The 22974-nt window shown below is 44.3% G+C and overlaps 2 protein-coding genes across 3 annotated transcripts in view; one reads left to right on the forward strand and one right to left on the reverse strand.

Moving 5' to 3' along the window:
- The window catches only part of LOC119449694 (iduronate 2-sulfatase), a 52387-nt gene that overhangs the window by 8208 nt on the left and 21205 nt on the right, over positions 1-22974 (forward strand). Inside the window, exons 2-7 of the mRNA XM_049665390.1 lie at positions 12143-12287; positions 13170-13312; positions 18709-18889; positions 19415-19503; positions 20784-21012; positions 22060-22220. Coding sequence (XP_049521347.1) covers positions 12203-12287; positions 13170-13312; positions 18709-18889; positions 19415-19503; positions 20784-21012; positions 22060-22220 — 888 coding nt within the window. The 5' untranslated portion in view covers positions 12143-12202. The remainder of the gene's footprint in view (positions 1-12142; positions 12288-13169; positions 13313-18708; positions 18890-19414; positions 19504-20783; positions 21013-22059; positions 22221-22974) is intronic.
- Positions 673-14795, reverse strand: LOC119449693 (cholinesterase). Of its 2 annotated transcripts, none has more exons than XM_049665388.1 (3): positions 14624-14795; positions 1696-3196; positions 673-990 (listed from the first exon to the last, which is right to left on the reverse strand). In XM_049665388.1, the coding sequence occupies exons 2-3, from the start codon at positions 3172-3174 to the stop codon at positions 841-843; spliced, it is 1629 nt and encodes a 542-aa protein (XP_049521345.1). In that variant the 5' UTR covers positions 3175-3196; positions 14624-14795; the 3' UTR covers positions 673-840. The 2 variants fall into 2 exon arrangements, with proteins under 2 accessions (XP_049521345.1, XP_037568858.1); XM_037712930.2 differs by having other exon boundaries at positions 673-994; positions 1700-3196; positions 14624-14793.

Consider the following 22974-nt stretch of genomic DNA (forward strand, 5'->3'; position numbering starts at 1 on the left):
AAGATCCAAAAAATCTTTGGAATGACGTGAAGATGCAGTTAGGTTGTCCCAATCAATGTCTGGAAAGTTAAAATCACCACAAACCATGAGGTTAGCGCAGGGAAACTGGCTTTTGATATCAAGTAGAATGGTACTTAGGTCGTCAATGAAGGAGCGATCAGAATCGGGTGGTCGGTAGCAGGCAATGATGATAGTGGCGCGATGAGCCAATGAAATGTTTACACAAAGGATTTCGCTTTTACTATTGATTGCAACAGGAGAAGAAACCAGGGTGCCCTTAACAAGAACCATCACGCCGCCTCCCCGGCGACCACATCTGTCACGCCGGAAAAAGTTTATTCCAAGGAAAAAGTTTATTCCAGTCAGCTATTGCTTGTGGAAGAAAAGTGTACCGAAAAGTGTCAGTCCTTGCGAAAACAGGTGTTACAGAATGAGGGTAGTGGTGTCGAGTGGGTCTGCATATACGTATATAAGAAGCCACTGAACAAAGATCGTGAAATACTAAGCAGCTCGAACGTTCTCTGTAGTAAAGCGTGGCGACTTCTTAAGGTTGGACCAAAAGCAAGCGCTCAAGCTCTGCAATGCAGCTGTGTCAAGATCCCTAAAATAAACACGTAGCTCCTATCTTCTCGCATTTTTTACTCTTCACCAGTAGTTCCTACTGTGATGAAAGGCACTCGAGAAACGATATTGCTCGGCGGGCCCGACCCCGCCCGCGACACCGTGAACGTTAGTAACAAACAAACGCAGGTTTGATCCTGGTCTTGGTGATGCGCATATGGTATATACTGTCTTTATTTTCGTTCCAGTTAGCTGCGGTTTGCTTACTATGTAGAACCTTTATTTTTCTGCGTACGTCAAGTACTCTCTCCAGAAGTCGCAGTTCTTGTGACCAATATTTCGGTGAAGGGAGTAATTTCCTGGCTGAATCCACAGGGCCACAGGGTCGTCGCTCGTGTACGCCGGCCACTCGACTCCATCGAAGACTGGCTTTCTGCGAGCAGAATAATAAGAGACAGTGACATCTGTAATAGAGCGTGTTCATAAAATAACTTTAGATATTCGTCATCTAAGACTGTGATGTGCGCACGATATACGGTGCTTAAAGTACAGCAGATTTTCATACCCTTTTTCTTTACGTACTTTATAGAAAACTTTAGATTTGATAAACACCTCGCGAGGATGTCTCTCAGTACTCGTCGATGCCTTCAAGTTGATAAATAAATGGTTGCAGTTTCTGTACTGGTCCAACACATTTGAGGGTGCATTGCTGTGTATCATCCTGTGTCGCGCGCAGTGCACGCGGCACTTCTTTGTACCCGTAAGTCAGCCAAGGTTTACTGATTGCACGCCATGATAAGCTTCTATGATAAACACATCATGTGACTGCTGTTTTCCACCTGCTCTACCCTCCTAGGGGCTATTTTTGGTCCATGCACATAAATATTTCTAAGCATTCCATGTACACCTGAGCTCAAACGTTTACGAAAACCAAGAAGAGCTGAAACACACAATAAATTTTTTTTTTCAAACCAGTGGCTTAAAGCTGAAACAGAAAAGCACAGCGCTGCCTATTCTGCGCTGCCCTCACTTCGTAACTCCACAGAAAAAAAGATGCTTCAGGAAATTTGCTCATTCATGGCTGCTACGTTTTTAAAACCTTTCTCAGTCGGGATCATCTCGGTTTCAAAATACTTGCCCCGTCTTTGCAAAATTCGTGAGTGCTTTCATCACAGCCTTGCTGAACTCCCGATCTTCGTCGGTGAAGTGTTCCGGTTTGAGGAGAGGAACGCCGAAGTAGAAGACGATGTCGGAAGTGTGCGGCACGCCGGTCCACTTTGGGAACGGGAACTTAGGTGACCTGTAGCCGAATACGGAAAAGTAGACCGAGTTACCCATGTTAGAGTAGTCTTCAGCGAAAAACTTGCTGGGACAGATGAACTGGCCGTCAGTTATAAACTCTGTATGCAATTCCCTCAGAAGTCGCTTATCAGCCGGAGTGGCCGCGCTCGCGTACCGCTCCAGCATTGGCGCGAACTTGTCTGGAAGCCAGGCGAGGGACACGATGCGTAGGACTTTCTTGAGCTCGTCTTCGCTAACTCCTTCCAGGTCCTCCGTTTGAATGCGGCTATCCGGAAAAGACATGACTATGAAATTTCCTTCGTTTGCAGTGACTCCGAGCATGACGTCAACGTTGTTGAACTCGCCTCTCTTCATTGCCACGGTGGGGCGCTTGGGCAAGAAAGCGTTTGGATGTGATGGAATGAAGTTAAACACCTTAGCTGCGGAGCCGTTGTAAGTGGCATCGCAAAGAAGCTCAGCCGGCTTGGAGCGCAAGCACTTGAGGACCTCTGCTGGGTAAGAGGCGAGGTCTTTATAAGCAGATGCACAACCAACGATTTCGGCGACCTTGTTACCTTTAGATAAGCTTTCAAAGGCGTTATCTATGAGGCCGTCCGTGTTATACGCTCCGCTCATGAAGACTGCTCTTTGAAACAGGCCTCGGCTGAGGGGAGACAGTACATGAGCGCTCACACTGAAAGAACCGGCGCTTTCTCCGAACAACGTCACACGTGACGGATTGCCACCGAACGACCGAATGTTGTCGCGAACCCAGCGAAGTGCTAGGTTCTGATCCAGGAGACCCATGTTACCGGGTACTTCAGGTATGGCAGCGTTCAGAAAACCGAAGATATTCAAACGGTAGTTGAAAGTGACGACGACGACGTCGTGCAGAGCCGCCAGCGCCGAACCGTCGTACCAGTGTTGATAGGCCGAACCAAATGTGAAACCGCCTCCGTGAATCCATACCAGCACTGTCTTCAGTGGTCTCGATCTCGCTGATGTCCAAACGTTGATATAGAGGCAGTCTTCTGACTGGTTGACGTAGGGCGCGAAATCTTCGCTGAATACTTTCTGGATGCAAGCCGTCTTCGGGGCTGTGGCGTCGTAGACGCCAGACCAAGGATCGGCGGAAATAGGTTCTAGGAATCGAAGTTTTCCGACGGGAGGGCGAGCGAACGGAATGCCCTGGTAAACTTCCACCGTCCTACCGAGGACTTCCACTGTGCGTCCTTCGACGTCCCCGTTTTTTATCGATGCTATCGATGGCTTCCCAGCTTCCAAAATTGGTACGACGAACGACGCCAGAAGGTACGTCAATACGCTCCACATCCTGTTGGAAAGTTATAGAACCCTGTTGAGAAATCAGACACCATTGAAAAGTGATTAGTCACCCTTTCGTGGACACTCTAGAGCTTTACAATTTTCACAACATGCTACCTCAGTTGTTTAAGTTAAATTCGTTGATGAAATTGATTACTTACATAATTCTCCAGAGCAAAAATGTTTTTAAAAGAACCTTATTACATCACTTTAAAAAATTTACAAAGGGTATATACTAAGATTTACTGGTGAAAGGCCGGACTCGTTATTTTGCCGTTAGAAGTTGGTTTGGTCCGAGAAAAAAAATTATCTTAGGAGAATAGCAATCCAGTTGTCAATTCATTGTCGCTGCAGATGTGTTGAGCAGGTAGTGGGCATGACGACTATGGTCGTGATGCCCACTACTTTACCTCCAAACATCGCCAACAGCACTACTGTCGTCGACCAGTCCAGTGTTAGCGCTCAAGATCCTCTTTAACAACAACTAATATTCCCGTTATTTTGTCAAGTTCTCTTAACCAATAAATCATCCAAGAATAATATTTATCTTCTTTAGAATACCGATAAAAATGGATAATTCCTCACGTGCACATGGGGCAAAGTCGTGACCACCGAAGTGTCATGTGCAGCGCACCTACAGCTCACGACATTGAACACCTCTACAGGGACCGACGCTTTTACGCGTTTCTGCCAATGGCACGTGCCACAACGAATAAAAGAGAAAGAAAAGGAAAGCTAGCAAAACCAGTCGCCTAGGTGTTATGACTAACAACTTCCCGCGGTGAGGCCCATTTGGCGCCTTCTGTTTTCTCAGCTTACCGTATTAGCATTTTGGTTTGGTGGTGCCACTGTGGCTGCGTAAACAAGCAGCTATCATTACAGAAAGGTCAAACCGCCACACGAAGGTTGTCCTTGCTAGAAGCAACACTCTCCCGATAGAAGCGAAGAAAAGGAAAATACGCAAAAACGCCAGTACCACGATACTTCAACTTTCGCCATTCGGTATATCGAATTATAACGTGACGCTTCAAATAATTTTTTTAAATACATAAATGGATCAGAAAAGCTAAATGAGATCTTTGTCCAGGGTAAGTTCTCCTTTGGCTCTCATCGCTGCCCGACGTAAACAGGCACCCAGCTTGGTTGATTCACACACGTCGAAAGGATGGGGTAAGGATGCTGTACACAATCAACTTTAACGAAGTCAGCATGAGTTATATGCCGTCGTAGTGCAAAAAAAAAAAAATGAGTGCCCGGTATGATGATGAACTTGTTAAAACTCATTAGAAATAAGGTATTCTCCACTTTATCATTTTCATGTAATCTTTTTGAAGTGACAGTGCCCTGCTCTGCGCTGGGACTACCATCTGAGGGCGGCGCAAGTGCCTTCCGAAAAGACTTGGATATAGGCCGGGGATTGGATCAGCGAATTCCCACTTTTCGAGTCCACCAGATGGGCCCTTCGAGCCAGCCATGAGTGTAAACGTTTTCGTCATCGTCATCGTTTCAGCGTTCTTGGCGGATGTTTATGTCACTTGAATGTGCAAGTTTAACATTTGGTGCACTGTTTCTGTTACATATGCTTTGTTTATTTTCTTGAAACCAGGCTTGCTGCTTTCTCTTGCTCTCAAGGATTCGGAATGGTAATCTCTGCTGAAAACTAGAGAATCAACGACCGGAACTACTAGGCAGAATCTGGGGATCAAATCGGCGAAACCGACGGCAAGCTTATAATAAGCGGAATCTGCTTATATGAAGCGGAAACAAACATTTTGGTCCCAAGAGGAATGTCGCACGTCGCAGGCAGCGAGATCCGCATGTAGTCCTAGGCATTTGTATCACAACCTTTACATGAGTTTTGTTAGATTTTGTTTTTAGCAAAAGTGAAATAGTACCTCCAGTCAAAGCACTTTAAAAAGTTTATGCTGAAGAATAGGGTTCACGTGCGTATTGATGGTGTCTCTACCATGGCTTTAGTCGACACGGGCGCAACTGTTTCCGCCATGAGTATGCTGTTCAAAAGTCTTCTGGGACACAAGGTCATGTTTCGTTAGGACCTGAGCACAAGTTTTCGTGGAGTGGGTGGTGACTCATTATACCCGGTGGGAGTTTGTAATGTGGATGTCTTTGGGCGGTCGAGTTTTTAACCATTAGTTTAGTGTCCTTCCTCATTCCACCCACGATGTGATTCCAGCGATCGACTTATTGCAAATGTGTGGTGCCAATGTTGACTGCCACACGCGAGGATTCAGTGGGGGCGGAAGTGCTTCATCTGTGATGTTGGAAGAGCTGTCCAGCCAAGAAAGTGTGTTTTGCGTTTCCGAGGATACAGTTGTGCCCACTTTATCCGCGATGGGTGTTTCTGTTGTTTGTTCTACTCGCAACCCATTTGACGCTGCAGTGGACCCTGTAAATGTGAAGTGCCCAAAGAAAAATGTGTTGGTTCCTCATTGCGTGTATCGGTGCTAAATGGATGCACACGGCTTTGGGCGATAAATTGTTCTACTGAAGCGGCGGTGCTGCCTCAAGGCTTAAAGCTTCCCACATTTCAAGAAGACTCATCGAGGCCCATGGCAGTGCTTACAGAAATTGCGGACATCGCAGAAGCCCGTAACATGCGCTCTGTGGACTCAAAAATCCAACAAACAAGATAAAAATAAAGCGTTGGCGTTTGCTAGGTACCTTTCAGAAATCTGCATAGGCGATGGGCTCTTGTAGCAGACTGCCGTCAACTGAATCAATGAAACAAATCAAGCGGAGCTTGACGCCCGACACGAGCGTCTCGCGTTCTAAAATCAGCCATGGCAAGACGGTAGTGTTTTTAAGAAAGGAGGTCTTGCTGACCGACCCTGGTCGAAAACCTAGGAAGCCTCAGCTGAACGTGACGACATATCGACCACTTGTACCTTCTAGTTTATGTGGAAATGTAAGCGGGAAAAGTAAGTCTGACGCGACTTGAATGGTATCTCGATCGTTGGGATGGTGTGAAAGGTTCGTAAGCCCAAGGGCTCAGCACCCAGTAAGAGATGCATGGGGAACAGACTGCCTTTGACTCCTTCGCGTCTCATGACATGTGATATTTAAACACGCAACAAAAAAAAAAAAGAGCACATAGAACACTTAAGCATATAAAGAGCAGGCTGCGTTACCCTATCATAACCGGCCGTGCATACGCGGTGTAGTTCGCTATCCTACGTGTGTTATTTTTCACCTGTTAGCCGACTATCCGAAACGCAGTTTCACGGCGGTGCACTCACGGTACGTAGACTGTGTGTCAGTTTGTGGAGCTGTCCGCGCCCTGGCATCGGGGAGGGACGCCTACTACTCTGTGGCTCGAGGGGCGTAGCAGGCCCGTTGGCAAAACAAACATAAACAAAAAAAAAAACGGCAGATTCCCTGTTGGAATCGATGGTATGCGAAGCAGTGTGTGTGGAGCCTACCAAGTTAACAAAACGACCATGAGAGCATCAAGACGTAGGCGGCTCTTTGATGACCTACATGACACGCTTGTCACAAAATTCATGTCATGAGTCCTCAGGAGTCCCTTTAGCTACACCTAAGAGACCTTGGGGCGAATGCCTTAGTCATACTCGTGGCTATGACTTCTACCAACATCCTTTAGTGTTTCCTTCACTTGTACCGACGTACGAATCCATTTCAGTGGTTTTTGAGTGATATACTTTTTTCGCTGAGTCATTGTCATTTTGCTGAGTCATGCTCACGACTGACTTCTACCAGCAAGCTTTAGTGTTTCCTTCAATTAATACCCACGTCCGAACCCATTTCAGTGGTTTTTTAGCATTATTCTTTTTCTCTGGGTCATTGTCATGGCCTACATGACACGCATGTCATGACATGTATGTCATGACCTATCACTTATGTTCGTCATACACTCCTGTCATACTATGCCAATTTTGGTACCTACCAAGTTAACGAAACGACCATGAGAACACCAAGACGTAGGCGGCTGTTTCATGACCTACATGACACACATTTCATGATATTCATGTCATGAATATCATTTATGTTCGTCATATACTCTTGTCATAGTATGCCAATTTTGGTACATACCAGCAAGTTAACGAAACGACCATGAGAGCACAAAGTGGTAGGCGGCTAGATAGATAGATAGATAGATAGATAGATAGATAGATAGATAGATAGATAGATAGATAGATAGATAGATAGATAGATAGATAGATAGATAGATAGATAGATAGATAGATAGATAGATAGATAGATAGATAGATAGATAGATAGATAGATGCGGTCAAAGTAGCAAATGTTCGCCAAGAAATGCTTCGCATTTAAAATTAGCGCAGTTTACACTAAGTTGTGCAAGGCTGGAGAAACAGCGGATAACCTAGCTCATACCGGGCTCATAGGTACCCGAGCTCATAGTAGAGAGGTTGGTGTCGAACCAAAGCCGGTCACAGACGCGGCAGCTGTGGCCAAACTCGACGCCGAGGAATTCCCTCACTTTGTATGGGATGAAATCAAAAAAAAAAAAAAAAAAAAAAAAAAAAAAAAAAAAAAAAACGTTTGTGTGCCGTGCTTTGGGCGCACCTTAAAAACCCCAGGTAGACAAAAGTAACGCGATCCCATACGACGTCCTTCGTAGCCCAGTGTGCAGCTTGGGGACGTAAAATACCCCAATTCACGAAAGGCACCCGACACACAATGCTTTAAAGAAACCAAATCAAATTCATAATAAGTTATATGAAGAAAATACATTGTTGCGTTGAGACCAGTACATTTACTGATGCAAGATTAACAATCGTCTAAGTCTATAAAGGAAATGCGCAACATGGAATTGGGTTGAGCTTTGCTTGATTTTTGCTTTTTGCTTGATTTCTTGCACTTCGACTATAGGACTGATTCGATATAGCAGATTAGCTATCTCTTGCGGGAATGAAAGTGTGCTTTAGTGGAAGAAAGGTTTCCGGTCTCGCTGATACTACGCCTTATCGGCAGTTATTGTCGGGCTTGGAGGAGCCAGACGTTAAGAGCTACCGCGACAGCTACTCATAGACTGCACACTCCGCGGGTGAGTTTGCCATTCAACGCTTACTTTGGGTGAACGAAAGAGGACGTGCTTGCAAACACATATATGTAGGTTGAAATTATGAAGTCTTAAGCAAACAGAAAAGAAGAAAAGAAAATATTTTTCACTAAAAGATTTTTGTTCAACATTGCAAATATATCTTGCATTCCTTAGTCAAGCCTGCTTGATAACAAGCCGACTGTATGTTTAGATAACTGATCATTTATATGACAGGAGTCCCAAAGGAGTCGCAATTACTACTTATGCCACTGTTGGTCCGCAATTCACCGATAGATTCCCTGTTGACAGCGCAAGCACGTTTTGTTTTTGTTATGTAACTTAACATTCTTGTCAGTATTCCCCTTTTATCCTTTTATGAGTGACCGTCCATTTTATATGTGTGCTGCGGCTTACATATGGGTGCACTTTACAACGCATTTAAAAATGTACTACAGTATCAGACTTGATATATGGCAGAAAGAAATAAATTGAGCAATTTTTGCTACGGAATGTCGGTAGTGCCCACTTTTGCGCAGCGCAGTTATTAAAAATTATCGGAGCAATTTATTTTTCATATTTCAGACGACAGAATATTTCCGGTTAATTACTTGGCCTATTTTTTCACACGAGAGCTAAGCGCGGTTTTTCAGTCGCGGTTCTGTTCACGTGAAGAGTAACCGTCATCTTTACAGGAGCATTTTGGACCTTTGCTGGTTTTGCAGTATATTGCCTGCCGATATGCCTCGCAAGCAAATGTTATTACGTCTACTTGGTATATTTTCTTCATTGCAAACTGTCGTAGCTGAAATCGATGCCTAGGCGAGTGGGGTTAGAGGATGCAGTCACGTCGCCCATACAAGTCTTCCGTTCACTGACAGTGTAATGTCTTGCGTTCTAAAATATTCGACCGCAGGTACGGCTTTAGTGGCGATGAGTTTATTCCTGCAGCTTGTGATAGATGATAGGCGCTTGTGCGTTTCTACAGTGAACTTTTATTAATGCGAAAACATTGTTACACCCGATACGCGCTAAGCGCATCCTGCAGGACCTAAATAAAGTTTTTCCAGTCCAGTCCCATGAGGCAGAAAATCCGGCGGGATCAAGCGATGGTACCGAAAATTCCCGATGGCGCATATAGTAAGAACAGGTAAAAAAAAAGAAATCTCGGATTGAAGTCAAGTTTCTCAGGGAGGTTCTTTTAAACAAAGTAAATTAAAGGCTTTGAAAGGAAAAGTTGGTACATTTGGTTCTGGGTGGGAATCGAAACTGGGCCTCCTGAAGCATAACTGCGAGCCGGCCTAGTTGGAACAGATTCATTAAAAACAAAACTTTTTGCATGAAAACAAACAAGGACGAAGAAAAGTAGCAACACAAGGACGGGCGCTTTCTAAGAACTTTCTATCAACTGATTTTATTTTCGAAGAACCATTTGCTTAAGAACCCATATAGGTGAGCGATCCAGTCAACGGAATACATCAATAGCGCATATAACAACACTTTGTGGTAAAAATGCCGCCGATGAGCGCGACCCGGTCCACATAAAAATAGCAATGTGCATGTAACAAGCTCTTAAGAGGATGACAAGAGCGAGATCTCTTCATCTAATAATGAAACAGAAGGGATGACTGATGCGTTTTTCTTTTAGTTTTTCAATCCAGTGCGCTTCTACAATTTCTCTCGCGATTTGATTTCGATGCCTAAACAATATGCCGGTGCTTCTAAGACAAGGTGAGCACGCATTTTCTTGACAATGCATGATCGAGTGCGTACTAGGGCGATCTTTCAGACTAGACAAGTGTTCCCTTAATCTCGTGTTGATGCATCTCGTAGTCTGCCCTACGTACACATGACCCCACGTCATATGAATCTGATACAGAATCTGAACAATCGACAAATTGGTTCTTACGCGGATGTTTAATACTACATTCTTTTTTTGCATCATCCTTACTTTCGCCCTTATTTTTTACCCTAGAACACACACTTCCTATTTTGTTTTTTAGCCGAAAACACCACTTTTACTTCGGAATGTCTTTACTTCGGTTCTTCGAAAATAAAAGCACTTGTTAGAAAGCGCTCGTTCTTGTATTGCTCCTTTTCTTCGTCCTTGTTTGAGCGCAAAAAGTTTACAAAAAAGAAAAAAAAACGGGCCTCCACTCTTCCCCGACGCCATCGTGGCTCCACGGTTTTGGTTGACTAAAGATGTGGTCCAGTACGCGCATCAGTGTGGCGTCATCAGTCTCTTTATGACGTCATTAGCAATACAGAAGTTACTAAATTGTATACAACGTTACTTAACACTAATTATAAGTAATTCCTGTGTGATGTTGCAGTAGAGTGAAGTAAAGGAATTAGAGTTAGAACAAGTTAGTGTAAGGTGACTTAAGGTGGACGAAAGTGAATTAAGGTGAAGCAAAGTGAATAAAGGTGAATTGAAGTGGATTAAGGCGGAATAAAGTGAATTGAGGCTGATTAAGGCTGGTGCGAATAACAGCAAGGGGGATTAAGCAGGATTAAGGCGGATTAAATTGGATTAGGATGTATTAAGGTGGATTAAGGTTGGTACAAATTAGAGCAAGATGCAATAAGGTAGAGTTGTGAAGGGCGCGTGACCATGTATGGCGTCACGTATCATGGAAGTAACCAATCAGAGAAATAATAATGGTTTCGCATTCAAATCACGCCACGAAACTTAGGTGACTGAATTTTTTCTGTCTTTATTTTCATCTTTTACTATCCGCTGCGGTAGCTTAGTTGCTACGGCGTTGCGCTGTTGAGCCCGAGGTCAGCGGCTGGATCCCGGCTGCGGGGGCCGCACTTCGATGGGGACGAGAAGAACACTGCAGTGCTTAGATTTGGGTGCACATAATATATTAGAACCCCAGGTGCTCAAGATTATTCCGCAGTGCTCTACTACAGCGCGGCTCATAATCTGATCGTGGTTCTGGAATGTGAAACCCCAGAGGTTAATTAATTAAATTTAATTTTACCTCTCACTTCCGTTCACCGGTGCAGGGTAGCCAACCGGGCTCGGCCTGCTTAACCGCCTTGGCATTCCTTTATCACACCTCTATCTTACTGTTGCATGTGTGCCTGATTGTCTCGTAGGAAAAGTATAATGATTTCTTAGAAAAGCTAATAGTTGCATTGTCGGCTCCACATTCGGCGTTTACTGTAATTTCACTTGGCTTTGAGTGAGGACTTCTTGATTATCACAAAACGCGCAAGTGTGCTCCTAATGGTTTCCATTTACTTATTCCCTTTTCTGGCTTAAATAAATAGGAGCAGATTTTTAAGGTGTCAAGTTTGCAAAATATTAAGCACCATTGCATCTGTGATTTTTTTTTCTCTTTGGTGTGTCAACGTTGTACAAAACCTTACTAAAAGGCTAAAAGGGGCTAAAACTACCCCTCTGTAAGCAAATCCGGCGTGCTTTCTTCATTGTCCATTGGTTTCTTGTAATTACGCAGGCGCCATAGCGTGAACAAGCATACGTTTTTACTTTGCAACGAGGTCATGCACACTATTGTATTCAAAGCGCTAAATCAAAGGCAGGTATCACAAACAACGATTGCTGTGGCTTTTTACAGACATATGCTGCTTATGGCTAGAGCGTTCTCGAAAGCAAAATGCACAAATTAATCGAATATTTTTGAAGCACCCACTAGTTAAAAACTCAGTAATTGTCAACTAACGTACATCTTTCACATGAGCAGCGCACAAAAAAAAAATAAATAAGAAAAAAACAACAAAAAGAAACAGAAGAGCATTGTCAATGCTACCAAGTAAAGCACTCGAGTTTTTTCCTCGCATAACTAGTATATTGTAGGGGATTACTTTATCTAAATGATATCGTATTGACTTGTTAATATGGCTTGTTTATAGAACATTGTTATCACAATCATTCTAAATTCTCCGATCGTACTCATTTTATAGCGGGACAGCCAAGACAGCACAACAGAAGACGCAAGAGCACAGTGAGCAGTTGCTGATAACATGTACTCAGCGTATCTGATAATTGCGGGTGTGTCCCTCTACTTGGCGTGCTTCTCACAGCAGGTGGTGTCTTCAAGCGTTCAACGTAAGCAGCGAAACTTTCCTACGTGCACGTTGTTGCCCATAATCATCAGAAAGCATGTGTGTGGGTTGTTTGTACTAAGACATGATAAATTGAATCAGGTTCGCCACTAGCCAATTCCAAACTTCTCGTTTGGACAAGACGGTTGCAAATGGTACCATGGACCTATGCACTCACGTGCGGCCCTGTGTACTTTGAGGCTTAGCCCCAAGGAAAAAGAAAATTGCAGTTAGGAGTCTTCAGCCGATTGTTCCAAGAAAACATGATCTTTAACATAATGCATTTGAAATATTTGTCCACGAGAAAGGGACCAGGCGCTACTTTGCGAACACATTACGCACAGCTATACAAACGATAACAGTTTATATTCATGATACTAGTACATCGTTGTCAATGAGTAGAACATTCGCGTCATATTCGTCTATTTATTTGCTTGTCGCGATCTGTTTCAACTGCTAAAGCTTTTAACCATAAATCTGACGAAAGAGATAGATGTTTAGTTTAACATTTTCTTCATCTTCACAACATAAGCATTTCTTTTCTTCTGCTGCCCTCTATGAAACGTGTTCACAGAACGAAAATTGGTAACAGTTTTCCAGGAAAATGAATCGAGTGTACAATGTAAATAAAGCTCCCATCGCGGTGCCGAACATTTCAACTGATATCGCTCAACTTCATAACGGGTTTTGTCAAATTCGCGCTCAATGTATTTCACTATGTTTTCTTGCCACAAGATGTCATACTCTGTCTCATTCGGGAATCAGTACAGTGTTACCCCGCCTTTCGATTTTCCCCATTTATAGTAATTTTTCAATGTATGGATTGAAAGAAACTTCTTTTATGCTTTTTAGCTTCTTTATACTGTCCTGTTTTATTTCTTGCCAGCTGCACGGAAGCCTAATGTCCTTCTAATAATTGCGGACGACCTGCGGCCAACCTTAGGCTGCTATGGCGACGAGTTGGCGCTGACACCGTCCATTGACAGCTTGGCTCAAGATGGCGTGCTCTTCACAAATGCACACGCACAGGTACCACCTTTCGTATACGTTTCATTAAATTGCATTTTCCACAGAAGCTATACTTTATTTTGCACAATGTTCTTTGCAGTGATGAAAAATATTGCTGTGTAATGATATGATTTTGATTTACGTACAAAAAGAAGCAATGCTTGGATCACTTTTATATAGAATGCCTTGTACAAGTAACACCCCACATAGAGCAGGACCCAACTTTCGTATAGCGGCGTTGGTCGAACAAGTAGTGACTGCGGGGTCACCCTGACCTTCTTTATTCAATATGCCAAAGCACAAATTATTTCCAAGATGGTCTGATTAGATGCTATAGTTTCAGTAATCGTTTTCCAGTGAAGATAAGTAACAAAACCTCTTTGGAAGAATTACGGAGTTCTTACTTCCTGGCTTCTTTTTTACTGAACCAGCAGATTTAACCTGAAGCAATGCTTTTAATTCTGCAACATTTAAGTTCTAACAAATTGTCACTCCTGCTGCTTCACTCAATGCGACTTTAGCCTGCAGCGGACGTAAATATGATGATGATGATAATAATAATAATCATCAACATCACCATCCGGATACAGGTGAGGTAGATCTCCCTATATTTCCGATCGCTCTCCCTCTCTCTTTCAGCAACGCTACAAACCCAGCTCAGAAATTAATTTTTGTGGAACATAAATACGCCCGGAGCCTATTTTAGGCTCCGTAGCACGTTTATTGACGTCTGCATGGCTTTATGCTTGCTGAGCTGCTCATTGAAATTCCGAGAAACTCTATAGACGAAAAATGAATTTCTGTTGCTTCTGTTGGCTCTATGGATGAATAAGAAAGTGAAGCTCCGTGTGCTGAATGTTGTTAGTCATCATTGGTCCACCTTCAGAGCCGAAAGGAACCAATGCCGACGGGAACTTTCGTTGGGAGGAGCACTCCGTCATACACTAAGATTATCAGAAGCCTCAAGAGATTAGTAATTGCAGGTATACGGAGGCATCAGAATCTGCTGCTCCCTAGTAGGTTAATTTCGAGTCCACGCTCCTGTGTCAATAACACGTTGAAAAAGCCAAGTCTGATAGCTCCTGTCTTGGGCAGGCAGCGACGTAGCGTAACCGCTTGAAAAACTCTTGAAGAACGCATGATGAAGACATGACCGCTTGAAGAACGCTTATGCGTTCTTCAAGCGGTCAATTGCGTCTCATGATCGCAATTGGTATCCTACGGTTAATTGGGTACAAGGAGGTTTTAAAAGTAAAAGTGCACCGATGTTTGCGGAAGAATTGTGTTTATGGCCAACGCCAATCAAAGTAACGTTGCATGATGAATACTTACGGAGGGTCTTTGCTGCTGCCGCTTCAACCCTATGCCACGGCCCAAAATTAATCGCAATGCTGCAGGAAGATCCGAGCAGGAAGAGCCATGAACCGATGTGTTCTTCTTGGGCTTCTTTACTTGAGTGGCAGACACTTCACTTGGCGTGAGAACACGGGGAGACAAAGGGAGAGGAAATGGAAGCCCTTTCAGAAGACTTCGGGTCCTTTTAATAAAGCATGTTGTTCTCGGGAGAAACTTGCGCGTGTGTTGCTGACGTCATTCCGCAGGAGTGCAAGATTTTAACGCACAAAACAACACACGGAAGCGCGCAATTGGTATGTCGCCAAAAACAATTATTCGTCTATGAGACACCGCGCAGGTTGGCATGCACCTGCACCCGCCGAGGCAGCTTAGTTGCTAGAGCGTTGCGCAGCTGAGTTCGAGGTCGCGGGTGCAATCCCGGCCGCGGCTGCTGCATTTAGATGGGGCGAAGTGCAAAACCGCTCGTGTACTATAAGATTTGCCGGTACAAGAACCCCACGTGGTCGAAATTGATCCGGCGTCCCCCCTACGACTTGCCTCATAATCATATTGGGGTTTTGGCACACGAAACCCCAGAACTTATTTGTTTTGCAGATACCTGCTTCGCCTGGGGCTATAACTCTGGCTTTCACCCCAATTATATTTCCCTGTGTGGAAAGGGCATGAATTCCTTTAATGTAATCACAACTCACGTCCTATCGTTGACTGGACCTAAACGGATTAACGGAAAGTAGTGCACTGCCCCTTCCATAACGCTATAGAAATGAAGTGCAGTATGCCGAGCTTTCGATGCAATCGTGCTTTTTCCCGCAACCTTTCGACCTTTCGTGGCCTTGAGATCCTACGACGTGTCATTGATGACACTCAGCCGGTTTCCCATATGTTTGAACTTGCTATTCATAAGAGTACACGCATTAAACCTCCCCGTTATATCTCTCTTTGTCACCGACGTTTATCAATAAACGGATTAACGGAAAGTAGTGCACTGCCCCTTCCATAACGCGATAGAAATGAAATTCAGGATGCCAAGCTTTCGATGCAATCGTGCTTTTTCCCTCAACCTTTCGACCTTTCGTGGCCTTGAGATCCTACTACATGTATTTGATGACACTCAGCCGGTTTCCCATATGCTTGAACTTGCTATTGATAAGAGCATACGCATTAAACCTCCCCGTTATATCTCTCTTTCTCACCGACGTTTATCAATAAACTTCCTGCGCATGCCTTCGACGTGCCTCAGTTGCCTCTGCCTCGTTTAGATAACATTTCAATGTCATATTTGCAGTCCTGAACCATTGTAAAAGCGTGACAGGTATCAAGTAGAGTGATGCGGACTTTATTTATACTTCACTATAGGAAAAAAAAAAGTTGGAGCACGCTTAACCTTCGGCTTTAAGAGTGCAACGCGATATCATTATCGGGCGCCGTTGACGCCGACATCAACACCGGATTTTCTGCGACACGGGGCCCGATAGAAAAGAATGGTGGGCCGATCCCGGCGTTAGTGCAGCTCCGAGCAATGGCTCGTACACCCGTAAGGCAGAAGCTACAAGCAGTGACGCATCAATCGTTCACAGACCCCTAAACAAAGGAAAAAGTGCTTAGTGTTTGAGTTCCCGCGTAACAAAATTATGTTTTCTCGTATATTTTAATTATTTTCTCGTATGTTCAAATTACAATCCGACGCTATCATGTCTGTAGGTTGAGTGCAAAGCGTACTTCACGAATTTAATAACACATTTTCCTATGAAAAATTTAATCAGTTCAGTCATGCCTTTGCGCCATGCGGAGCGCCTACGTTGTGGTCTTTCGGGAGGATTTTTTTGGAGACGGAAGACGCCGCTGGTGGTGGACACCGATACCGGATTTTCTGCGACACGGGGCTCTTAACACGATCGCGTTAAAAGAATACAATCGCCTTGCATGGAGTCATCGGGGTCTCGGCAGGGCAACCGTCTAGTCCGCTCGGCAGGCGTTTAGAGAGGCGCCGCATCCACCACACCAATACCTTCCTGTTTTCTTCAGCATTATTTCTTATTAGGTATTGTTTAAACCATGGCGTTTATAACGTGTTTTCAGCTCTGCAATTGCATTCGGCGCATGCAGCCAGAATAAGCATAGACTTCCAGATTGCTTTCTGCTACTCGAAGATAACCGTCGGTGGGGCTTTGATTTGGACACCACCACTTAGAATAGCATATTGGACGAATACAGCCTCTACGGACAGAGATTATAGATATTCTAGCTTGAGAGATGTCTTCATGTCGCACGCTAAAGAAGTGCGGCACTAGTTTATGGCATATAGAGCTACTCAACTATCAAAGCATCATGTGCAGAGTCGATTACTGCATCATTCTTCAGACGGACACTCTAAGCTTGCTCGAGTGGGCGTATCATCAAATGTTATTTACTTATATTCGTCTAACGGCTAGTCATCATTAGAGCACCATTTACTTTGCGAGTAATTTCTTCGAAATTTCAATGAGACTTTGGGGAACCACGTATTGTATAGGAGGGAGTTCGCCCGCCCGCCCGCCCGCCCGCCCGCCCGCCCGCCCGCCCGCCCGCCTGCCCGCCCGCCTGCCCGCCCGCATGTCCGCCCGCACACACACACACACAAACACACACACACACACACACACACACACACACACACACACACACACACACACACACACACACACACACACACACACACACACACACACACACACACACACACACACACGTGTGTGTGTGTGTGTGTAAATATCTTCTTGCGAGGTGTTGTGTATACAAGCAGTGAACTTTGTTCCTAGCGACTCTTTTTTGCCCTTAGCGAGTTCTATCTTCGCATTTGTATATTCCATTCTATCTTCGCATTTCTAATGTATATTTTGCAGAACTCCTACCTTTATGTGACTTCCACAGATACGAAGATGAGAGGATTGCCCTTCGGACGGCTTTATGTGTGTGTGGTGTGTGTGTGTGTGTGTGTGTGTGTGTGTGTGTGTGTGTGTGTGTGTGTGTGTGTGTGTGTGTGTGTGTGTGTGTGTGTGTGTGTGTGTGTGTGTGTGTGTGTGTGTGTGTGTGTGTGTGTGTGTGTGTGTTTGTGTGTGTGTGTGTGTGTGGTGAATTCACTCACGGGTCATTTCCTTTTATTTGCATTTGCGACAATAGTGTGCTAACTTGCTCGCCAAGAGTTTGCAAAAATCTGGGTTGACAAGTGAAGCCAACTAGTGCAGTTCTTTTCAGCTTTGCTGAGATCTGGTTCCTTGATGCGTGACTCCACTTCTTCATCATGCACGCTGTCTGCGGAGTGCAAAGCTTTTGTTTTATGCCTCGCCGCGTAAATGCAGACTCTGCAAAGTCAGGTGCAAATGTGACTGAACTTGTTACAGGTATACTCGAGGAAGACAAGACTTGCAGCACACACGCATACACATAAATAAGTATATTTAGGAGGTGAAGGCTCTCTGCTACATTGTTCATACATTCCTTGTAAACGTGCGCAATTAAATATATCCACTTGTGCTCAAAATAACAAACAGTGCTTGCATAAATATCAATAAACGCTGTTAACTGGCATCGAAGTCAGCATAACGTACTGAACGGTGACGTGCACATGCGATCAACGCCACAACGTTTCGGCAATATTTACTGCACCACCAGCGGCCCTAATGCGAGAAAATACCTTCAAATCCCCAATGACACATTGACGCACCAGCATTAAAGTTTTTGGCACCAAATTCAGAACATAAAGATTGGACCCTCATTTTTCGTTCTAGTATATATATTATCTGGAATTTAAGAAAAATGGAATTTCGAAAGAATAATTTATCAGTCGAAATTGGCTTGTGCTTTATCATTCCTAATTTCTCATCCAAACTCTCTTCTCTTTATCTTGTTAACTTTCAATGTACTTTCAATTTTCAACATATTTTCCTTATATGTGATACTGATATACTGAACACTTTGTTTGTGGGGTTTATATTTTTTCTTGAAGTGGCTGTGTTATGCCGTGTTGTGGCGCAGCAGGAGGCTGTCACTGCTTTGACCATCACGCACTCTCTGCCTTTCAGCAAGCCCTCTGCGGACCCAGCAGGACATCATTCCTGACAAGCCGCCGGCCTGACACGCTTCGCGTTTATGAAAACCACTGCCACTACTGGCGACACACTGTGGGCAACTTCACCACGATTCCGCAGTATTTCAAGGAAAGCGGCTACCACACTGTCAGCGTGGGCAAAGTGTTTCATCCAGGTTTGTCCGATGACTATTCCGCCTCATGCAACCCCTATAGCAATTGTGAAAGCCATTACCCGGCGGTAGCGCAAATGTTTGGCGGTAAAGAAAACAAATGAGGGAAAGGGGGGACAGGATTGAAGAGAGCAGGAGTTCTAGATTGTCAGCGGCCCCATCGTGTCAATTAATTATTTCGCTAGTGTGAACGGAATGCGTGTCATGCAATTGATAGCTAACATAGGGGCAGTGGGCTGGGTCAACTAGCTCTACAAAGAAGCGAGATGATCGATTTCACGTTATGATTAGGTAACAGAAGGCACACATGTGCGCGTAGTGCACACTCATGTATTCATGTTTGCTTCAGACTACTCACCTTAATGTACAAAAGTTAAATCTAAGTGTACAAGCTTCCCTGAAACCACCCGCGACAGCCTAACAGAGAATCTTCTTGAAAAGCTGAGAAGCTGAATGTTTTTTTATTAAATATGTCAATATTTTGGGGGGAATCGAACCAGGATATGTTGCGTCTCTTCAAACCTGCAGGACCTCCAACTGGCCGCCATCAGGACTATCCTTACAGCTGGTCTGTCAAGCCATTTACGCCGAAATCCCTATATTTCGAGAACAAGGAGGCAAGAGCTTTCTTTATCATTTTTAAAATAATCTTCTTATACAGTCAGAGTATCAGACAGTTCTTTCGACCATATCTCCCACATGTGCACAGGGGCCGCATTCGCAAGGTCACGGTCGTCTGGCAGGGTGTTCTTCTGCAGTGGCATTACGAAAGTAACAAGACACCAATTTTACACAGCGCAAGCTCATGATGAAAGTAGCCCCGTGGCGTACGGTATCACGCAATACCTTTCACAATAGAATGTTGGAGAGGTTCCAGAAGAGAAGTGAAGGCGGTACATGCCACGAGCCGACGTTCGTTAATTGCGCCTTGTTGAGTAACAAGCTAGCAGAGAATGCGTTGATATCTTATTCAATACAAATGAAGTAAATTGACTTCCTATATACCTTTCATTTTTGTACATAAAATATATTGAGTACCTACAGAAAAAACCGTTACACAATTAAATTTTTTTAAGCCCACAGCGTTCCCGTGGCTCTGTTCCTGGTAGTTCTTTAACATTATACTATAGGCATACACCCGAAGTATGTCTAGGTCACTCTTTAGACGAATCCTTAAACTGTCCATTGAGTCTATATAAAGTCTAATGTGTCGGAACATGTTTGTTGTGGATTCGACGTGATCAGGCTCATAGCGGTCTCCTTTCTTTTCTAGAAGTAACTAATTTTGGTTCACGTTTGTAGCTTATTTATGTTTTTCAAATGACAAGACCTCAGACGTATTTCTTCTATCGTAACGTTCTTCAGTAACGTGACTTGCCGTGACGGGCCCTAGTGTGCGTGACCTGTACTGTGTGTGTTCTGCTTTATTCTTTGAGATTTTCCATCTTGCTCTTTATTTCCTCTTTCCTCTCCTTCTTCCTATCTTCCATTTATATGTTTCTGTCTCCTCCTTTTTGAAGAGCAGGCAGGTGTTGTGCCCCTTGCTGTTGCCGTTGCCAGTCTGTTTCTCGCTTTCCCTTTCCTGTGTCAAGTGTATATATGGTTTCAAAAGAATAATAATAACTTCTTGCGCATTCCTTTACCGCCGCGTTCTTGTCATTCGGCTCTTGTCAGCTCGCCGATCGACAACGCTTTTAGTGTCTATATAAATTAACTTAAAACACTTATCCTTCGTTTTCGATTATGCTCGAAAATACATTGAAATACTTTCGTTTCTAGTGTACGCTGCACAGCACCACGCTGTATGGTCAGTAAGAACGCGTTTATCGTGCATTCATTAGAGCTCTCAGCCTTTCATATGCCATAACCATGCATCGTATACAAACGTGCATCCTAGGTTTGCCCTGACCCGAGCGGTACCCCCAAGGCGAACCTTCTGTGCGCTGTCAACGTTTCCACGCAACCTCTACAAACGCTGCCGGATCTGCAGAACGTCGAAGTCGCAACGGAATTCTTGCGCAAGTGGCCTTCGAGAGAGGGCAGAAATAGCACACAGACGCCCTTCTTTCTTGCTGTCGGCTTCTACAAACCCCATGTTCCTTTCAGGATACCTCAAGAGTATCTCGGTAAGCATCACATTATAATTTCTTCTGCTTTATTTTTCCACATTTCTTGCTGCGTTCGCTGTTCTTATTTGCGTTGCAACATGTGTAATGAATTGTACTGCAAAAAGTTTACCAAGGATATTAGAAGAAAACATGTGGCGCCACGGACTCAGGCAGCTAATGCTGGCACCATGAATGCTGGCTCATGTTTAGTCATAAACTCCGGCAGCTAGTCGTGGTGAGTTGTTGAATTCGCTATTCACCGCATTTGCGCCACCTTATTGGGATTCGCTGACGCTGTAAGTACGCCTTAATTTTATCAAACACCGGCATTCTATTAAATCTTGAACTTCGAAATAGCCCCTGGGAACTGTGATCAATTACAATACAACTGGAAGAACACAGTTGCCGGTCCGTGTTCCCGTGCTTCTGGACTCAGAAACATCATTTTCTGCAAGGTCACTTGAGACAATAGGCGCCACAAGCAAGCAGCGCGGTTCCCGCGAATTCTGGCAGCAAAGTATGCGAAAATACGAAAGTAGCAATGTGAATATATCCTAATTTTAACAGCGAAGCTGTTTAAGCCGGCTGTAAGCCAGTGAAGAGTAAACAAAATGTGGGCCGATCCTGGCGGTGGTGCAGAAAGGGTCCAAGTGCAATGGCACATATCCCTGCGAACTAGCGAAGATGAGCCTGGCTAAGTCTAGCTAAGCATGGTAGGGACTACTTAAGCTTTGTCAGTCACCGATAGGCAATTGATAGCCAATCAATAGCTAATCGATAATCGACAAATAATCAATAAATTTCGGGAAATGCTGGGGATGACTTGTAGTGCTTAGCCTAGCCCAAATACGTGGCCAATACGTGGCGATAGCCAAGCGATAGTCAATCAATGGCTAATTGATAATCGATCAATACTCAATAAACTCAGGGAAATGGTGGGGATGATTTGGTTGCGCGTAGCCTAGCCCAAAAGCCAGGACTGGCTAGGTGCCCATCAGATCCGCTGTCTCTTTAGCATTGCGCCTCCAGTGCAATTTACGCTTATTTTTTTTTTTGATGGCGCAGAGCTGTACCCCATTGAACGTATTAAGCTTCCACCTAACCACGAGCTGCCGGCTGAGCTGCCGCCTGTGGCTTGGAATCCTTGGACTGACGTCAGAAAGCGCCACGACGCCAGCCTCCTCAACGTCAGCTTTCCGTACGGCCCTCTCCCAGTTGACTTCCAGGTGCGTCAAAAGCAACCGGTGCATTCAATGACACCGAAGGGCGCTACGCGGTTAACAGGAAAGGAGACTCGTGGCGCCGTATTCATGCACGTGAATGCAATATTTGTAGTAATCTGCGTTATGCCTGATGCTCTCCAGGTGTAATGTGTCCTCTCCAGGTGTAATGTGTCCACTCCTCAATATATGGCGGAATTGTCGTTTTTGTTGCGTTACAGTCAAATATTTTTGTGGCGCATGTACTAAGGGAAAAATACCGTTGCCCTGCTAACAATAAAAAAAAACAATAAAAAAATCCACACGCTCATGCAAGGATGCGTTCAAAATAACGATCATAATCATCATCAGCCTTTATTTTATGTCCACTGCAGGATGAAGGCCTCTCCCTGCGATCTCCAATTACCCCTCACCAGAACAGGAATAGGCCTCCCTGGTGCAGTATTCGGCCACTACCTCCCTCATGACTCTAAAATAACAATAGTGGGGTTTAATGTCCTCAAACTCCACAGTTAGCTACGAGGAACGCCATAGTAGGGGGCACCACATTGATTTTAACTACCCGGAGTTATTTAACGTGTATACAATGGTCGGCACACGCGCATTTTCGCATACCACCCCCATCCGAATACAGCCGCCCAAAGTGGGGGTGATGATGATGATGATCATTTAATGGCATCCTCTTTGAAACAAGGTGGTGACAAATAGACATCTAGCCTGCTTAATTTAACCAGGTATGCTATACATGTGTTTATCTAGC

The sequence above is a fragment of the Dermacentor silvarum genome, chromosome 4, assembly GCF_013339745.2.
Source record: "Dermacentor silvarum isolate Dsil-2018 chromosome 4, BIME_Dsil_1.4, whole genome shotgun sequence".
Taxonomy (NCBI): Eukaryota; Metazoa; Arthropoda; class Arachnida; order Ixodida; family Ixodidae; genus Dermacentor; species Dermacentor silvarum.

Excerpts from the sequence above, each read along its gene's own strand:
- LOC119449693 (XM_049665388.1), bottom strand. The coding sequence starts at position 3,174 with ATGTGGAGCGTATTGACGTACCTTCTGGCGTCGTTCGTCGTACCAATT. Across the intron at positions 991-1,695 it reads ATTTTGCAAAGACGGGGCAA|CCAGTCTTCGATGGAGTCGA; the intron begins GTATTTTGAAAC and ends GCTCGCAGAAAG.